General features: G+C 43.5%; 1 protein-coding gene across 5 annotated transcripts in view; it reads left to right on the forward strand.

Moving 5' to 3' along the window:
* Positions 1 to 18,387, forward strand: part of cux2b (cut-like homeobox 2b) — an 84,422-nt gene that overhangs the window by 35,207 nt on the left and 30,828 nt on the right. For all 5 annotated transcript variants that reach the window (XM_020094061.2, XM_020094063.2, XM_020094062.2 and 2 more), the window contains exon 3: positions 428 to 475. In XM_020094061.2, the coding sequence (XP_019949620.2) occupies positions 428 to 475 (48 nt within the window). The remainder of the gene's footprint in view (positions 1 to 427; positions 476 to 18,387) is intronic.

The following is an 18,387-nucleotide window of genomic DNA, read 5'->3' on the forward strand; positions in this document are numbered from 1 at the left end:
CTGCCTATCTCAGCCTGCTTATATGCAGTGTAGTGCTGTAATCTTGTCAGTATAATACAGGCGTTTAAGACAGGATCAGGCTGTCACCACTGGCAGCACAATCCCCTTACCTGATGCTGTGGGAGCTCGCACAAGTCTGAATCTCTGCGCTCTAACGCAAGCTACTGGAAAGCCCCGCTTTTCAAACATGCCCACTCAAACCCTTTAGGTTTAACTGCTAATACCCACACCCCATAACAACATACCTCGCTCTCACACACACGCAAGGAGCTATGGAGAGAATACATTAACATTAAAAAATTCTCAGTCCTCTTTCTAGTGGTGCTGGTTGTGCCTCACTGGGGGCCAATGTGAGTCTTTAAACAGGTGGAACATTTGCAAAATGAAAAATGCTGAGGCAGGGTTTACTTTTTTTGTCTCTACATAGGAAGTGCGGGAGATGGTGGCACCTGTGCTCAAGAGTTTCCAGGCTCAGGTGAGTCACACTTCTTTGCATTTTACAGGTTTATGAAACATTTACAGAGCCTGCAGAATAAAATGTAAAAAAAAGTGGGAAATGCTAATCCCTTGAAACATTTTTTATGGTGATTTGGATATTATCATTTACTGGGACAAGAGACGTTCCTGCAGGATATTCTGTGTGCATTGACCAGTACAGGTCACTGTTCTCCCGGAGTGAATGATCTGATGGCTGGGGTAAGGAATCCCTGGCATAGTTTTCATGTTGCTGCTCATCTGGTGCTTATTGACCGATGCCTTTTCTGTCAAAGTGAAGTAGCATCTATCTGCCATTAGATGATCAGATATCTGGCTTCTCATATTTTCTTGGCTGAGACAAGCCCTCATTTCCTGTTGTGATGGTGCATTCACAGTGCCCCCTCTGACGTCGCCATATTGAAAAAGTCATCTGATACCTACCAAGACTCAGCTCCAGCCATTAAACCAAGGTCATAAATCACATTTGTGAGCTGCGTTATGGTCCGCAAAGCAGAGGCTTATGGAAATGATACCGCAAATATGTTTCCAGTCTCACTCTCCCTTCTAAACTCCCGCTCAGCGCTAACCTGAAAGCCCTATCATCGGTAAACATGAGAACACTCAGCATGGATTGTTCAGTTCTCTTGGAAGTGATTATTGGCAGCTTCTTTTTAATGCTTTATAATTGACTATGCCCAAGCAACTGTGCTCCCTGGCAGGAGCTATCACATTCAATGCTACACTCTGCAATACTCTGTGGTTGATTTGTGTGCTAATTCAATTACTCTGACTGTAAAGTCGCACAAATATCAGAGGCACCCTTCCATATCTTTATTGTGCAAACAGGCACCCATAGGATTAATTTAAGCACCATTGATGTCTGACAACTGGGAGTCTAGAGATGTTTCCTAGTAGATAAAATAGATGGCTGATAATGAGCGATGATTTTTTTGTCTTGTTAGCTGCAGGCCTCTCTGGGTACTTCTCGGTCTCTCTTGTGTAACTTCCACAGGCTTGTGTTCTGCACATTGATAAGTGAGCCAGCTAGCAGAGGAAAAAGGCCCTGGTTATTTTTTGATGGCAAGGTGCAGGGAACAACTCGACACACCATAATAATATAATCCTCTGGTGTTTTCTGATACACTCTGACCTTATTGGTAATGTCAAACAGCTTGCGGAGGCTTGTGAACTTTACCCAGCGGTAGTCTGCACGACCTCAGTGTAAGCTGTGGGACCTCGACCTGCTGCTGCAGGGGGAGAGTGTGTGGAGAAGGTGGAGTTGGATGTGCTTGTTTGTCTGTGTGGTTTGGGATAGACTACAGCTCCCCTGCAGCTGCACTGTACAGGTGGTGAGCGATAGAAACGTCCTGGTGTGTGTGTGTGTGTGTGTGTGTGTGTGTGTGTGTGTGTGTGTGTGAGGTTGCATACATATGAGAAATAACTGGGTTCTTGCCTCCACCACCCCCTCTCCAAGTTCGGAGGCCCACAGGAGCGCCTCGTGGCATTTGGACCCTCATCATGCCACTTCTAAAAGAGAAGCCGGCTCCTTTGAAGTGTTTGCGACATGACAGGTTCTCTTTCTTTTCTTTTTCATTTCAATGTTCCCCACCCACTTTCTCTCTCTTCTCCCGTCCAATCTCGCCTTCTAATTATCGCTAACCAGGCGACTGATTAGAAACACGTTGCCGACCTAGTTTTTCTGGGGAGCTGGAGGAGGAGAAAGGGTTAATCCCAGAGCTGGTGGCTGTCATTGGTCGCTTCCCTCCTTCTTCTCCTCTTTTTCGTTCTGCTCTCCTCTTTCTTTCCCTGGAAGTTTGCTAATGAGGTCCCGTCAGAGCTGAGGAGAGGTGTTAATTTGGCCTTGTGAAGTAGGAAGGAGATTAAGGACAGTGAGGAGCTGAGTTTACGGCTTAAAATACACCGCTGTCCTTATTAATCCACAGGGCCCTGGGAGACCGGCGTTTTTGGTTTTATAATGAACACTGTCTTATAATGAAGGTAATTTTAATAAAAATTTACAGTGAAGAAGAAGAGATCGTACGTGTCTCTGTGGTCTCAGGCACACCTTTGGGGCTGGGGGATATGACAGTTATTTCTCAAATAACTGATCGCTGGAGAGATGGGTCCATTGGACCACGCTGTTCACACAACTTTCACACAAGCTCTGGCTGCCATCTGAACACACTGGAAGCATTCTTCACCAAGTCTCACCAAGACTATGTGGGCTTCTCAATGCAATTTACACCTCCCTCTCACTTTAGAGTGTAAACTCCCCTCAGGATAAACCTTTGTGAGACAGAAAAAAAAAGTACAGTGACAGATTCCATGTTTGTAACCTCTTTTTTCTTCTTCAGGAGAGGATGATTCCTCTCTGCATCCGGCCTGCACCAGTCTGAATATCAGGCCCACATTAACCAGTCTTTCTATTTTTCTCCTCTCCTCCTGATGTCGTTTGGTGCTCACAGAAAAAGAAAACAGCAGTATGGGTCCCTAATTACTGAAACTTGCTTTACAATGATAATCCGTGGAGTAATTTAGCGTGCACAATGCGCAGATGGAGATTCTGATAAATAGTTTGTAACGTGTAATTAGCAGCTCTGCCGGTTACATACCATTAACCCCTCAAGCTCAGGAATCATTATTGGCCCTCATTATCAAGCAGCAAGGTACGATTGAGCTGACTAGACATCAAAAACATCAAACAGCTATTAAAGCGCTGCGATCTGGGGGCCGGTGGACACCTGTTTATGAGTCTAACTGTGCCATTTCTTCCCCTGAGGTTGGAAGTGATGATGTGGGGGAAGACAATGTTTTTATGTATGTTGTTGTTGTTGCTTGTTTTCTGTGAGAGCACAGGAGGTATTTTGAATATGCAGCAGCTTTTTAACCCCACGAAACTGAGCAGAGATCTCAAAATGGCTGCTCCGTCTCACGTATGCAACCGTTCAGGAAAGGTAGAGGTTGTATTGTTGTGATTTATGCATCTCTTTCGTGGACAGAGCTGCTCATGTCGCCATTATGTATTTTCACAATCTGTCCTGTCACACGGTGCGTTTGTGAATGACAGAAGAAGGGAGGGATAATGTGCAACAGATAACAGATAATGTGCCAGTTGTTTGGATTGCCATCATTTGTCTGGGAGCTGTGTTTTCAATCATGTAGTTGGTTTGACCAGAGCCGTGGAGTAGGAGAGCCGAGTGTTTCACTCTTGTTCGGAGACCTTGCCCATATTGCCTCGCCCTGAGCTCGCCCGCAATGCAGGGAGGTAGACAAACACCGTCTTTGATCATCCATCGAGAGTCGACCAGTTCTTCCTCCTTTTGATTAATTCCTGAAGGAAATGATAATTTCTCTTGAATGTATGAATATGTTATGAATAGTGGAATGAATCAAAGAGTAAAGGATGATAATTAATTACAGCGCTATGATAAAAGGCTGTGGGTGTTATGACGCAAGCTTCCTCCGTGTCATTATGAGAGGCTCCGTAATTACCTTTCTGCACGAGCCAGCGCTCCTGGCGGTGCTGGCGGTGAGAGTGCCGCTCGCTGAGTGAGTCTAACGGTCATAAAGCTTTTCCCTGCCTAATTGTCTGAGGGGCTCTATGGCGCTTTCATACATGAGGGACTGCGCCGTTAGGAAAAATGCTCGGCGACACTATAGCTTTTCTAGCTCAATGAAGACATATCTTCATCATGGGCTAAACCTTGCGGTGATTAGGTACAGATTGCTTGAGTGGATGGCTAACTTGGGAAGGTGAGGTTGGAAGAAGTGAGGAGCAGTCGGATACAGTCTGACATTAAGCTGCTCCTCGACACTTTTAAAAGCCAGCTGGTGTTAAAGTCGATGTATTCTTAGTACATTATTCGCCCATATTTTTGTGTCAGTAAACCAGATCCTGGCCTTACAGTTATTATTCATGCCCCACCTTATGTAAGGGGCATTTGTAACACCCTGATACACCCCCCACCCCTCTAGTTATGACTAGACTGCTCCTCCATACTGGGCCGGCGAGGTATCTCTAATGGCCGTCTCCTGCTTGGCTGTCTCGGGCTCATTGAGCAGCAGCAGACCAGGCCCTGGATCTCCAAGCCATTACCTATTCACTGCACGTCCAGGCCTCCAGCCTATTGTGGGAAACATAATGGGCTCCAGGGCCATGTAAACCACCGGCTCTCTGCTACTGGTTTATCACTTGTGTCCTCTTCATACTAAGGAAGAGGGAAGGAAGGTGGCAAGCATGAAGGTAAGGACAGAGGGAGAGAGAGGCAGGCAGAGCCGAGGGGGAGGTAGGTATGTGGGTGGGTTGGGTGTAATTGGACATTAGATAATACCTTCCTTGTGTCTTTTATGTCCTCTGCTTCTCCTGAGAGTGAACGCCAGCTCTCCATATGAGCACAGAGAAGGTGCTTTGACTCACTCTCAATGCACTTCTGTTCACTTACTCTTTCAGATTTCATTACTTTTAAGTTTACTTTTATTGATTATGACCAGTACAAGACAAACAAGCTTATATGTGGATATTGGATCAAATATTATATGACTGTCCATCTTACCTCTAATACTTATGCCAAAGCTCATATATTGATAAATGAAGAAATGGCCAAGTCAAGGGCTTTTTTTGTCTTTTATTTTGAAGGCAGTTCTGCCTTTTAGAGAGGCAGGCTCAATTTACCTTCATGCGTTTGACATCAGAGCAGCACTCAGCAGACCATTTACAATCACCATTTTTATATTTACTTAAGTGTCGTGAGTGTTTATTGACCCATGTTTGTTGTAAATATTTTTAAACTGTGACAATTACACAGTAATGATAAATGCTAAATCATAGTGCAGACTGAACACAAAGTCAGTATGAGATCGGTGCAATCAGATGCAAATTTCATGTGGGCAGTAGAATTTAAGACAAAGATGAATCCACAGGTGTTGAAAATGTTTCCACCTGAGCAAAGAATTTGTACTTATCCCGAGGCTGTATGACTCCCACACTACATAAACCTGTCAGACAGAGAATAGATGTCTATTATCTATTGTTAGCAAATAATCAGACTACACAACAGCATTCACATTTTTATTACTAAAGCAAGACAGAATCGTTTTTTTTTTCAGACTAAATATAACTTAAAGGGATAGTTCACAGAAAAAAGAAAAAATGGAAAATTATGCAAAAAGACATTGTGTAAATGACCTTGTTTCGAATCAAATATGAATGTCTATTTACCCCTGAGACTCCAGAAGTGTTTTGTGGACTCAAACACTTCACCCACCTCTCTCTCGGCATAGTGGTGAATGGATAATAAGTGAATTCAAATTTTACAGTGAATTATCCCTTTAACTGAGGAAAGACACAATACAATAGTAATGTCAGAGTTTGGTAACATAAGCTTACGTACACAAAACAAGCCACTGCTCGTAGCCATAGACTACATATAAAGATAGACAACATGAAGGCTCCACAAAAGAGAGGCCTGTATGGGTCATTAACTCCACCTCATCCATGTTTGTGGATGGGACATGGATCAAACTAAAAAGTTACATGTCAAATACATTTTCTCAAAGTCTCTTGTCATTTTATAGTTCTGATAATTTGTAATGTTCATTTCTCCTGGTAAGTTTGATTTTAATTAATTATTTGATGCTTTAAAAAGGAGGTGAAATGTCATGATAAATGTGCAAGATGGCGGCATTCATATCTGTGGTATTTAAGAATCATTTCTGGCTAGTGGGAGGAAGTGGAGAACCCGTCAGTGTGTTAAACTGAGCAACGATGCATTTTCATTCTCATGACTATATATTATAGATGTTTTTTTTTTTTTGAAAAGTTACATTCTTGCTTTAAAGCTTTCCATTGGAAAGTAAAAAGAAAGGGATGTGAAAAAAAAGCTAAACAAAACAATAACTACTGACTTGCATATTTGAACAGACAATACAGATCATTTTTGTGTGCATTCTTTTATACATCATAAATGTGAACACATTTGTACCAAAAGACAAATGTGTAACTCTGTAAATCCATTTCTCAGCAGTTCAGACAGTAACTTTTAAAGTGAAATATCATCAATTCAGTAAATGACTGCATAAACAAACACAGTAGTTGAGTGGTGGTGTTTCACTAGCGGAGCACCATATTTCAGCTGCACACTGAGCCCGTCGAAGAAGTTTAATATATCTGACTGCCCTTTTTTTGTTTCCTGGTTGGTGACTGACTGTTGTGATTCTGCTGGGTGTTTTTATGCTGAGACGCCTGAACCTTTCCATCAGCCTTCCCAGTGTCACTCTTATTCCTCCTCTGCTGTGCTGTGATCTGATGGTGTGTGTGTGTGTATGTGTGTGTATGTGTGTGTTGGCATGTTTGTTTTCCTGTCCTGACTGATGCCCTGTCGGAGCGTCCCAGTTGGGTGTATTCATCATTACGGATGCGTGTTTAGAGCCGGGGATGAACACCAGGTAAAGAAGAGAGAGGGGGGATGTTATAAATAGGCACTTGGCTCTCTAGCCATGTGGAATTGATGAGTTTCAGCACATTCTGCTTTGCAGTGCCAGGTTTAATTTCTACCGTCCTGACAGCACAAACCTCAGAGCCTGGAGACGTCACGCCTGACTGCCGCTGCTGTGCAAATGTTAGCCATGTTTGAGGATGGACGCACGCATAGCGCCGGCTGGGCTGCTCCTATTGGGCATCTCACTGGGTGTACATCCGCTCCTCTAAAGCCCTGTCACCTTAAGAGACAGGCAATCACATTCCCCTCCTGACCCCACACCAAACAGACACTCACCAGCAGCACACAGTAACTAATCTAATAGGCAGTTTCCAAGACCTAGCTCGCCTCATTCTAACATGGTCAACTACTTGTTATGAGACAGGTGAGAGCCTCCCTACCCTCGTCTGCTCCCTGCAGGCACCTCAAGTCAGAAAACAGCAACAGTAGCAGCTGCAGCTGCAGCAGCAGCAGCACTGTCTCTGAGATTCCCAGACTCCTGGCTTGCTCTCAGCTGCTGGCAAGAGCACAGTCAAATTAGCCAATAAAAATGTGTGAAATCGGTGGCTCGGCGCCGGCGAGGACATGCCAGGAGAAATAAACATCAGCGCTATAGCACAACCAGGAAAGGCTCTTGTGAGCAGGAACAGGCGGAACGGGAGAGCTGCTCCGCCAATTCTACGGCGCAATTCTCCGATTTCAGGCGCAGAATCGGAGCTGCACAGACACAGTCAGAGAGCAAAGTTGTTTCTCCACTCCAGTGAACAGCAAGAGCCAGCCTCAGATCACGCCAGTGGCAGCACAAGTCAAAAGAACATGAGCTTTTGTCAGCGGATACGCAGACCTCATGTGCTGAAGTGATTTAATTCCATCTGTTCGTCTGCGGTGTTTCCCCCCCGCTGAAGCCTGGGACTACCAGTCTTTATTTCACATGATGCTCGGCTGTGAAGTTTAATTTCAGCAAAATCTAAACACGCTAATTAAATATCATAACTTTCTGAAGAAGGCTCGTGTAAAGGTACCTGAAATTTTAATTTAGACTTCAAAAGAGCAAAGACTTTAAAGCAAATCTATTGTTTTTCATTTAGACTTGCAATTTTCTTTTCTCTGCAGTGCTGCAGCACGTAGTTATGATTGATCTGGTAATTAAAATATGCAGAGAGGGAAAAATATTAACTGCTCCTTTTTTCACTTTCTTTTTGTTTTAGAAAACAGCCGACACATTTTCTTCCTCTTCCCAGCACAGATAATTAAATTTTGCACATTGATGTTCTTTACACAGTATTCATCGGCCTCATTATTTTTCCATTTTCATCTTTCTGGAGAGAGATCGATAGATTGATAAAATGATGGAGCCTATCTTAAATAATGCAAGCAGAGAAAAGTTACACTTACTATGCTGCTGGCTAAGTGTTTGAACTTTTATTCTTCTTTCAAATTGTATTTAATATCCCATGAAGGTAGATCTCACATTATTACATGCTAGTGTAAATCATTTATTTCCATTTTTGCTGTCCCTCTGCAAAAAAAAGGAAAAGAGAAGACGAAGCTCCTCTCTACTTTTAGTGGGCCTATGCTATATGAGATGATGCTTGTCAAGGCTAATATCCTAAATGATAAAGAAACTGGCAATTCAAAGAAAGACAGCGTAAAGTAGGCCAATTAGTACCTAGGGAACATTTTGCTAGAAGAGATAGCAGCTCCAAATGTCACATGCACGAACATTAGGACTGATTGTTTATAATATGACCTGACAGTTTGGGTCTCTTTAATATAGGATTAACTACAATACTAATTAACATGTGGCTCTATTAAAACAAGCAGCTGCAAGTGAAGTAACCAGGGAGGGGAGCAACTCTTCTGAGGTACTCCTTACATTAAAGTGTTGCTTCCTCGTCACAAATCAAATGTGTTTTTTACGCTTTTAAGCACTGGAAATTCAACGTCCTAAATCACACGGCTGCCCTTAAATGTCTGAGCCCCACAGATCAGAATGTTCTTTGCCTTTGTCACAAACAGATATATGTTTTAAAGTCCCACTGCGGGGCTCCCCGTTTCATCCCAGACATGAAGTGGCCGCGGTGGCCTGAGGAGAGTGTTAAACACATCCTCAATTAAAGCAAAGTAACTTTGCATCTTGTCATGATTTCTCCTGCAGTCCCTGTAATTGGGTCTCAGCGGATTTAGTGGGAAAGCTCCAGTTCTTCTCCTGGAGTGGGGCTGAGGGGACAGCCAAAGGGCGGAGGAGGGGGGACGCTGCTGGCCCTGGTTGCTAGTCGCTGGCAGGAATAAGCAAGAGTTGGCTGTAGCCAAACAGGAGGACAGGTGGAATGAGGGAGCTCAGCCATGCTATGGTCCTCGCAGAGAGGCCGTTACTCATTCAGTAGGACGTAAAATCACCACCTAGTATTGTACTTTTGTACATTAAATACATTGGCTGGTTGTCGCCTTGTTTGTCTTTGGAGAAAATTTTCTTTTTTCTCTCTAAGAAAGATAAAGATTATGGAAAATAATGAAGGACTTAGCTTTATCTTCACGTGTGTCTCATTAATCATTTCACAACCCACCAGATTTATCTTGTGGCCTTTTGGAGGGGGGAAACCCTTAGGTCTGGAACCAGTGGAGTTTACCAAACTATAATAAAATAGTTAAAACTATCCTCACCGTGACCAAATACGATGGTAAAATACTGATCATACATTCAATGACAGTAAGTTAACAGTATCATATACAGTGTGATAATGTCTCACTCACAGTGGCATTTTCTGCAGAAGAAAGACTCTATCTACATTTAGCGGATAATACCTCTTTTACTTGTGATGGATTACTCTGAACAACTTTTTTTTGTAATTTTACTTGAATAAAGGAGTCTGTCTTCTAATATGGGTTTCTTTAACATGATGATTAATAATAATCAAAAAGTAATCAGAGGCTTTTTATACTTTCTTTTAAAGACAGATGTGCGTATCAGAAAGTAAAAAAAAAGATTTACTGTTAATCCATTATGCAGAAGAAGCAGTAGATAGTATCAGTCAAGTTAGGGACAGGTGAGACATAAAATGGGTTATATCTTGATGTAAATAATTTATAAGTGTATGGTCTATGGTAAAATATACACTCTACTTATGCAGTCAACTCTCTGTAGATATTGTAGTGTGGTGATAAATATAAATATGTATAAAATGTATGCAATCAAAAATAAATAGAAAAGCAATATTTGTTACATGGTTTTCTTCAAAATGGCAAACCTTGGAAGCCTCCTTGGGATGTGTGCGCACGTGTGTGTGTATGTTTGTGGGCGTGCGTTGTCTTCTGGCGAGACATGTGAAGGACAGCCGAAGGTGCGGTGAGATCCAGTGATGGGCTTGTTTTATTACATCTCATATTGAGACCAATCTCTGTCCATTCACCTGAAGGACAGCCAGCTATTCCCTAACTAAATTAGCCAGACGCTTTGGTGTGAGAGGGCCTTCACAGGCACGCAGAACCACGCTCTGACGGATGCACACACACAGACACACACAATCACACATAGGCAGGTACAGGCAGTCACGCAATAATGTGTTTTTTTCCCTCCTCCCCCTCCTCTCTAATGCAAAAACTCACATGCATAATCTCATGTCCTGTCCCTCACTTTCCCTCTTTCCCACACACACACACACACACACACACACACACACACACACACACACACACACACACACACACACACACACACACACTCCCCTGCTGAAGGCAGTGGATGTAGGGTAATTGCAGTCATCGTGGCAGGTTGCATGTTTGTGCCCCTGTCATCCAGGCCTGCAGACCTCCTCCTTGTGGGACCTTGTGACATAGATCTTGGCACTGTACCATACCTGGCAATCACACGTTAAACTGTTTGCACCTTCACAATGCATACACCTGTAATGTAGCAATTTGAGTGTGAGCCCTGAACGCACCGTGGCTGGGAGGGTGAACGTGTCTTCATGCTCTCTCTTCCCTAATGAAAAGTCTTTTGTACATTCTGTTTTTTTTTTGTTCACTCACGGCGGATGTTCTAATGAGGCAGATCCTGAAATAGCAGTGGGGCTAGCACTGCAGAACGATGACATCCCATGTGAGAACTTGCCCAAATCACAGCGGCTGCAGCCGTGCGTCAGGTTTCTTTATTTATAACCCGCACGGAATTGTCCTACACCCAGAGCATATGGAGGGTTATGTAACGCACAGCATCCAATAGATAACCACTAAAGTCAGATCCTATATATAAAGCTGCTGAAGAGTTGTTTCTGAGCCTGCTTCAGATTGATTTAATGTCTACATTCCAATGAGGCAACAAAAAATAACAAGTTATTGTGAAGCGGTTCATTCACCCAAATGAGAGTGGCGCTCTTTCACTTCTGCCTCCACCTCAGTACAGTGGGTGTGAGTGGAATTTTGTTGGTGGTCCCCAACGTATTGTAAATTAGAATGTAAAAAAAATCATAAGCTGCATTGTGCCTACAGAAACAATGTCTCTGTCATTCAGGATAATCCACAGACTTTCTACTGTGTGTACTTTCCACTGAGGGATGCCATGTTAAAAACTGATGATAGAGTGCAGCAGTGGTTTGCATCATGAATGTTGAGACCCCCCACAAAGTGTCATCAGATGAATCTAGGGGTCAAGAGCTGCTTACTGTAGTAGGAGACAAGAAAATCCTCTTCTCAATATTTGCTTCTTACTTTTGAAATAATGTATAGTTAAGCCTGTTTTAGCCTCTAAAATATGAAATGAAACATTCTTGGAAGGAAATTCAGATTCAAGTGACCTCAAAAACGTTTTTCATCAAGGGTTTGCAAGTAAAACCATATAAATGATTTTGAAATAATAATTTAAAAAAAAATTAACACTGCAACACAAAAGAAATTCCATTCTCCTTCCATGTTTTGGAATGCATGGAATCTCTGATTTTTGAATAATAAAATGTTTTATAGAATCATATGCATTACATGTACATTTTCAATAGTTTAATCATTTGCTGGTATTTGCATTTGAAAACAACATCATCTCTTGTTGCTACAGGCATCTCATCTGATTAGCCCTCTTTCACTCAAATTGAAATGCCACCTCGTGCCTGTCACATTGTATATGAGCGATCAGGCAGGGAAAGCTGGTCATTACAATCATGACATCAAATGCCTGGCAGCACAGGTCAATCAGCGTACATTAACCAAACAGAGCTCATGTGTTTTACAGCTTTTAGTGGCGTGTTGGCACCGGTGTACATGGGCTTTAGGCTGGCATCCAACGGGCACCGAGGGCCTCCCAGCAGAGCAGGAGCAAGATGGGCCTTGGCCAGCCGTCTAACAGAAGAATATGAAGGAGACATAGAGCGGGCGGTGTTAATGCGCCGCTTTCCCTCCAACGTTCAGCCACTCAGCTGATTTATGCAGCACAAATGGACTCCTTTATCCTGGGCATTCATAAATACCTAAAAGGTTTTGAAATCACGGCCAGGTCACTTTTTTTGAGGGGGTCAAAATCATTTTGGGAGCATCCTTCCTATTCTGTCCAGTGTCTTCTCTCTATTTGGCCACTCCACTTTTGAATCTTTGGGTGTATATTTGTCATCACACTTATGCATTAGTGGGTGAGTTCCCGCACAGACATGCACACACAGTCCAGAGATCACTCTTAACCCTCACCTGATCCTAATTATAGCAGATGAAACCATATTTTGGTGGCACTCTGGTGATCTGTCATCGACAGGCCCTCTCCAGTCTGGCTCAGAGTGATATCTCTCGGTAAAATATGTATGACATCAAAAAGCCTTAAAGGTTATTACAAATTAATAATGAGTAGTGTGCCGAGAGTCGTAAAAAATAGCCTTCCCTTGGTGGCATGTTTAAATGTTTAATTTAACATGTTCCAGTATAAATGTGGACTGGCTCTTAGCAATATGTGTATGGCCACGAGGCCGCACCAGTGTCAGGGGGTCTGCAACATAAAAGCCCAGATCACCAGGCTCACATGTATTTAGACTGACTTTCAGATAAGACTGATTCATGCAGATGTGGATGATCATCCGTCTGGATCCGTCAACTGTATCTTGAAAAGGCGCAGCGCTCCCATCCGCGCGCCTCTAACAGCATACAGAATTATAAAAACACTAAAGGAAGCAGTTTTACTCGCATCAAGCGCAAATTCTCTGAAGACTCCGAGACACAGAAAAGCTCTCTCTGAGCGTTTTTCTGAAGCAAGTCGAATCACTGGCCCTGAACCCCCCTCACAGTAATGTCTGAAGACACTGTACAAAATTGCCTTATTTATGCCTGTAATGTAAGCTGTCTGTTCTGGTGTCGCTCATTCTCCATGGAACCCGGCGACGGTGGCAGCCGAGTCTGGAGTGAATTTGCCGGGCGACTACCTGGGAAACATCAACAGTCATTAATTATGTAAAACTCTTCTCACAGTGGGAGCAGGGAGAGCTGCATACAACTGCAGCGCCGGCTCCTATTAGACTCAATGTACTCTACAATGAGCCCCCACTGCCTGGGGGCGTGGAAGGATTATCAGCCTACTGCCACGACCCCCCATAGAAAGACACACATGTTGTACTGCACACACGTAGACACCCAAACACACACTGAACGTGACGTCCTGTTAAGTTCTGCACCAACGTGTGCTTGTGTTTAGCCGAGGAGGAGAATAACAGGAATCTTTGCGCTGTCTCTCCTCCCTAGTCACCCCATCATTCACTCCTCTCCTTCCCAGGTCCTGTTAGGTCTTTTTTTCTCTCTCCCTGGCAATTTTCTTCTTTCCGGCTTTCTCACTACAATGAATGAAATCGGCAAATCTGACAGGACAAATGATATGCCATGTTTGTCAGCGAAAGCCGGGTAAAGGGGACTGTTTTCACTGTTGATAGTGCTGCCACCAACACCGCACTGGTCTCTGATTCTTGGAACCAAATTACCCGCTGAGCCATTCTGTGCAGGGCCTACCTGAGATCCTCCTCCAAGCAGTGCGATTGACAACAGCAGATTTATCAAGCAAATAATGGACCTAATTTTTGCAGCATGTGTTTCCAATCCATCTTCTGTGAGTAACAGACGCAGGGTTGTTTGGCAGACTTCAAATCGTCTCCACAGCGCTTGGTTCCTCCGTCAGCTGTGCTCTTCTAGCCGTGGTTCAAGGCTCGTTCATCAGCGCTGTTCTTTTTAGCGGATGCGGCTTTGGCACGATGTTCCTCCATGCTGAAACAAAGGCAGCGCTGACACCTGTAATTAATTAGGCTATTATGCATTCCGCAATGATAATTGCCTCACTGGAAAGTCACCAGCCTTCTAAGAGGGAGAGAGAGGAGAGGTGGGATGGAGAGCGCTATCCATCATAGTGGAGCGCTCTCACCCTCTCTCTCTCTCCCTCGCTCGCTCCCCTCGTGTCATGCTGTCTCACCTTGACTAGTGTAGGCAGGGCTAGAGAAACACTGTCAACGTGTGTCTGAGGGCAAGATATGCAGCTGTGGCTCCCCCTTGCCAGTGCTGCTCCAACAGCGGCCTGCCAGGGTCCATCCACTCCAGGGCTTTGGCTCACATTGGCACACTTACTCATGACACCCCATCTGTTGTAGCTTTGTTCACTAGGGCAGTACAGTGCCGGGGATAATGGGGGCACTTTATTTTTATAATTAGCCCTTACCTACACTTCTCCTCTCTTCTCTCCTCCTAACACTTCTCCCAGCACTGAAATCTAGTCCAGGTACACACATTACTACTTTTCACAGCCCTCCCTTTCAGCACATCAACCAGCGCCTTCATCGTAGCCTCAGCACACCCCCGCTCCCTCCCATCATGCCATGATAGATACGTTTTCAGCAGACACGCACTTTCCTCAAGGTTTAGGTCGTTCGCTGCATCAAACATTTGAAAGCGTAAGCTCAAAGAAAATGACAACTCCTGTCTTTTGAACTACAAAGACATTCAGAAAAGATTTGTTTTCTTCCCTTCTTTTGTCTTTCACCGGCTCTCGACTTTGACTTTGCAGTGACTTTGAGCTGTTAGCGCCGAGGCTGGTGCTTTTGAGTCTTTGTGGAGAGGGCGGGTAGCACAGCAGTTCTGCAGCCTGTTGATGGTGAGGGGGACCCAGAAGGCACCTGCCGTGCGGTGGAGACAGCAGGCCCTTTGATCTGGGTTTAATGTTGTGCCATGTTCTGTCTCTCATGCTGCTCCGTGTGCCGCGTCCGACGGGATTACGTCAGCTCCGCCTTGATCTGTAGAGATCTGCTCTCCTCCCAGCCTGGGTCATTATCGGCACCCTCCACTGGGGCACTGACCTGAAGTCTTGTTCCTTTTGTCTCATTTTCAAGTGAAACATCTTACATCGTACTGTATCTCTTGATGTACCCTTTCAGTCAACGAGCGGCATGGCTCAGGGGAAAGCAATGTCAGTCAGCAGGTCTGTCCACCACTTTGATCCAGACATAAATGATATAGGGAGCTGTTAGATAGATTGTTATGAAATGTTTTAAGACATTCATATTGCCCAGAGGATGAATGTGTATGACTTTGATGATCCTCTGACTTGTCTCCCAAAAAAAAATTGGATAACAATTGCACAATCACAGATAAACTAATGTTTAATGCTAATCAGTGAATGTTAGAATGCTAACATTACAATCAAAGATTGTAAATATACCATATATACCTTACATTATACTAGCTAAATATTAGCAAAAGTCATATGAAAATCATATTTTTATGGGTTTATTGTGTCTTGAACCTAATATTTTTCTCTACCTATTATTGGTCCTTTCAAACGCAGGTGAGCTTCTCCTATAGAGGTCATGAATCAAGTTGTGTTTTTACTCTGAATTTGTCACTGCATCAAGGGATAAGTGGTAGTTTTGGCGTGGTCAGCTTCGGCCATTCATTTGGCTGAGATGGCAGCTCTGCAGTGGCAGTGGCGTCAGTCTGTTGCGAGCGCGGTGCTTTGACTGACAGGCACCGCTGATTGGAATTGACGTGGCGACGAGATGTGTGTCAGTGCTCTGACTGCTCATCTCGCCGGGCATCCAGAGACCGCCACGGCCACCGCCATGCCGCTACCACCGCTCTGAGATGGGTGTCACCCTGATTAAATCTGCCCTGAGACACAGTCTGTGTGTAGTGTGCATCTGCGTGACTGCGACTTGACGTGTGTGTTTGCTTGCACCCAAGTTCAAGTTTGCATGTGTGCACGTGGGTGTGCATAAGTGGGTGCACACGGGTCTCTCTTCCATCCAGACTGTATTGCAATAGGGTTTACCTCTGCCCCTCTTCTCCACACACTCATCAGTCACTCCACACCAACTCATATCTCTCCTCCCGCCTCTCCTTTGAACCTACGCTCAACGCAAAACAAATGCCTGCAGTGACAGTGCGGGGTGGCATGGCAATCCTGCATCTGAGAAATGAGGGTTTTGATATGCTTTTTGGAAAATACAGATATAACTGATATAAGATGTTGTCTTTTAAATATTTATGAAACATTGAAGCAACCGAATCATAATTTCCTCTGTATTGTTATAAATTTCTGTAAAAATATGTCTCTTAATTTTCTACATAAACGGATTCCAAATCTGATGTGAAAAATACACCAAAATTTATGTTTTTGGATAAACGTTGATTTGTACAGGAAGTGAAGAGACATTAGGAAAAGCTTTAGCCTATGAAATCATTGTCTAAGCATAACCTTTGCATTATCATAATAAACTGTCATTGATGACTGTATTAAAAATGCATATCTGCTTAGGTTCGTGGTAGAGCTCAAACAATAAGATTGACTGAAATAAAAAATTTTAGTCACGTATCAAGCAAAAATGCTAGATATTCCCTGTTTCGAGTTTAGACTGTTGATCAAACAAAACAAGCAATTTGAAGACATCATGTGGAGCTCTGGGAAACTAAGGAAGTTAACTTTCACTATTCTATGATGTTTTATGGAGTAATGATTAATCCATAAATAAAAAAACTAATAGATAAGTCCATAATGAAAATGTGAAATTCTTAGTTTGAGTCGTTATTTGTGTTATTATCTCTGAAGACATTTACTTTCCAGCTCTTAAGTGTTAAAACAGATACTCCGATACCAACTCTTTGTTGGTTTGGTTGTTTATTCCTAAATTTTTATGGACGTTGTACTAGAGGGAATATTGTCGTATATACTACCAAGCAGAAACCAAGCTGAGCACTGGGCATTACACATGGCTCAACATGGCAATATTAAAAATGGAGGGATCTTTGACAGCAGCGTCAGTACTGCATGGATGATAGATATGTTAATGTTTCATGTTTAAAATGTTACACATTTACAAAATTAATTTAAAAATAACACTCTATGTCTCTAGATTGTATTATATATCAACTAGCAGAGTGTTGACCATATTTTGTCTCATTTCTCCACACTTCCATTAACACAGAGGACTGAAAGCTTGTCAGGATCCCGCAGATTTTTCTGGAAGGTGTTGTGACAAGCGGTGTGGTGGTGGTAGTGGGCTTCCCACTGTTTTGTTCTAATAAGCAAGGAGCGGGACCCGGGTTGTTGTGACATCCTGTCAGCCTGTGGGCTGGACTGGCGCTCAGTGAGCACCACAGTAGGATGGACTCCCTATGATTGTGCACTGACCTTTGCATCATGGGGAAGATGACAGGTAATTTAGAGGCCTCAGGGACTGAGGAACCATACATTTGCTGTCCCCAAACCACCCACAGCAGCAGCCACATTCACCTTGAGATGAAGGCAGTATATTCATGAACACTGCATGTACAGACACACACACACAAACACACAAAGACAGAGAATTTACTCACACACTGTAAACCAAGGCACAGATGCATGCAGACATGCAGCAAGCATTATACACTTATTTTGCACACATACACACACACACACACACACACACACACACACACACACAAACAATGCAAGATCTACCTTGACTCCCACCCAACACCCCCATCATCACACACTCTAATCACCTGCATCATCACAACCCATCCTCAAACAACCAAAACACAGGAGGTGGCAAACTAGTAAGGCAGAGGAGGGAAAAGATGATTTAGAGTGATAATTGCATAATCACCAGTTGTGATAATTGTAATTGATGACTGCATAATTGCTAATTGCACTCTTTATGGGAACCTCTCTTTTCCGTTGTCTCTCTGTTTCTCTCTGTATGTCACTCAGTAGCCCTTCACTCCGCTTCCTCTTCTTCATCCTAGATTTGTTCTCGCCTCCTTAATTTATCTCTCTTGCCTCAACACATGGTAGCTTGTTCTCAGTCACACACACACACACACACACACACACACACACACACAGTCAGATGCACACACAGAGACTCACTAGCGGCTACTGTATTCTCAAAGGCTTATCGGTAAGTATTTCCCAGCAGCCTTGTCCCAGAGGCTGTACTCTGCCCACTCTGTT

The sequence above is a fragment of the Paralichthys olivaceus genome, chromosome 4, assembly GCF_024713975.1.
Source record: "Paralichthys olivaceus isolate ysfri-2021 chromosome 4, ASM2471397v2, whole genome shotgun sequence".
NCBI lineage: Eukaryota > Metazoa > Chordata > Actinopteri > Pleuronectiformes > Paralichthyidae > Paralichthys > Paralichthys olivaceus.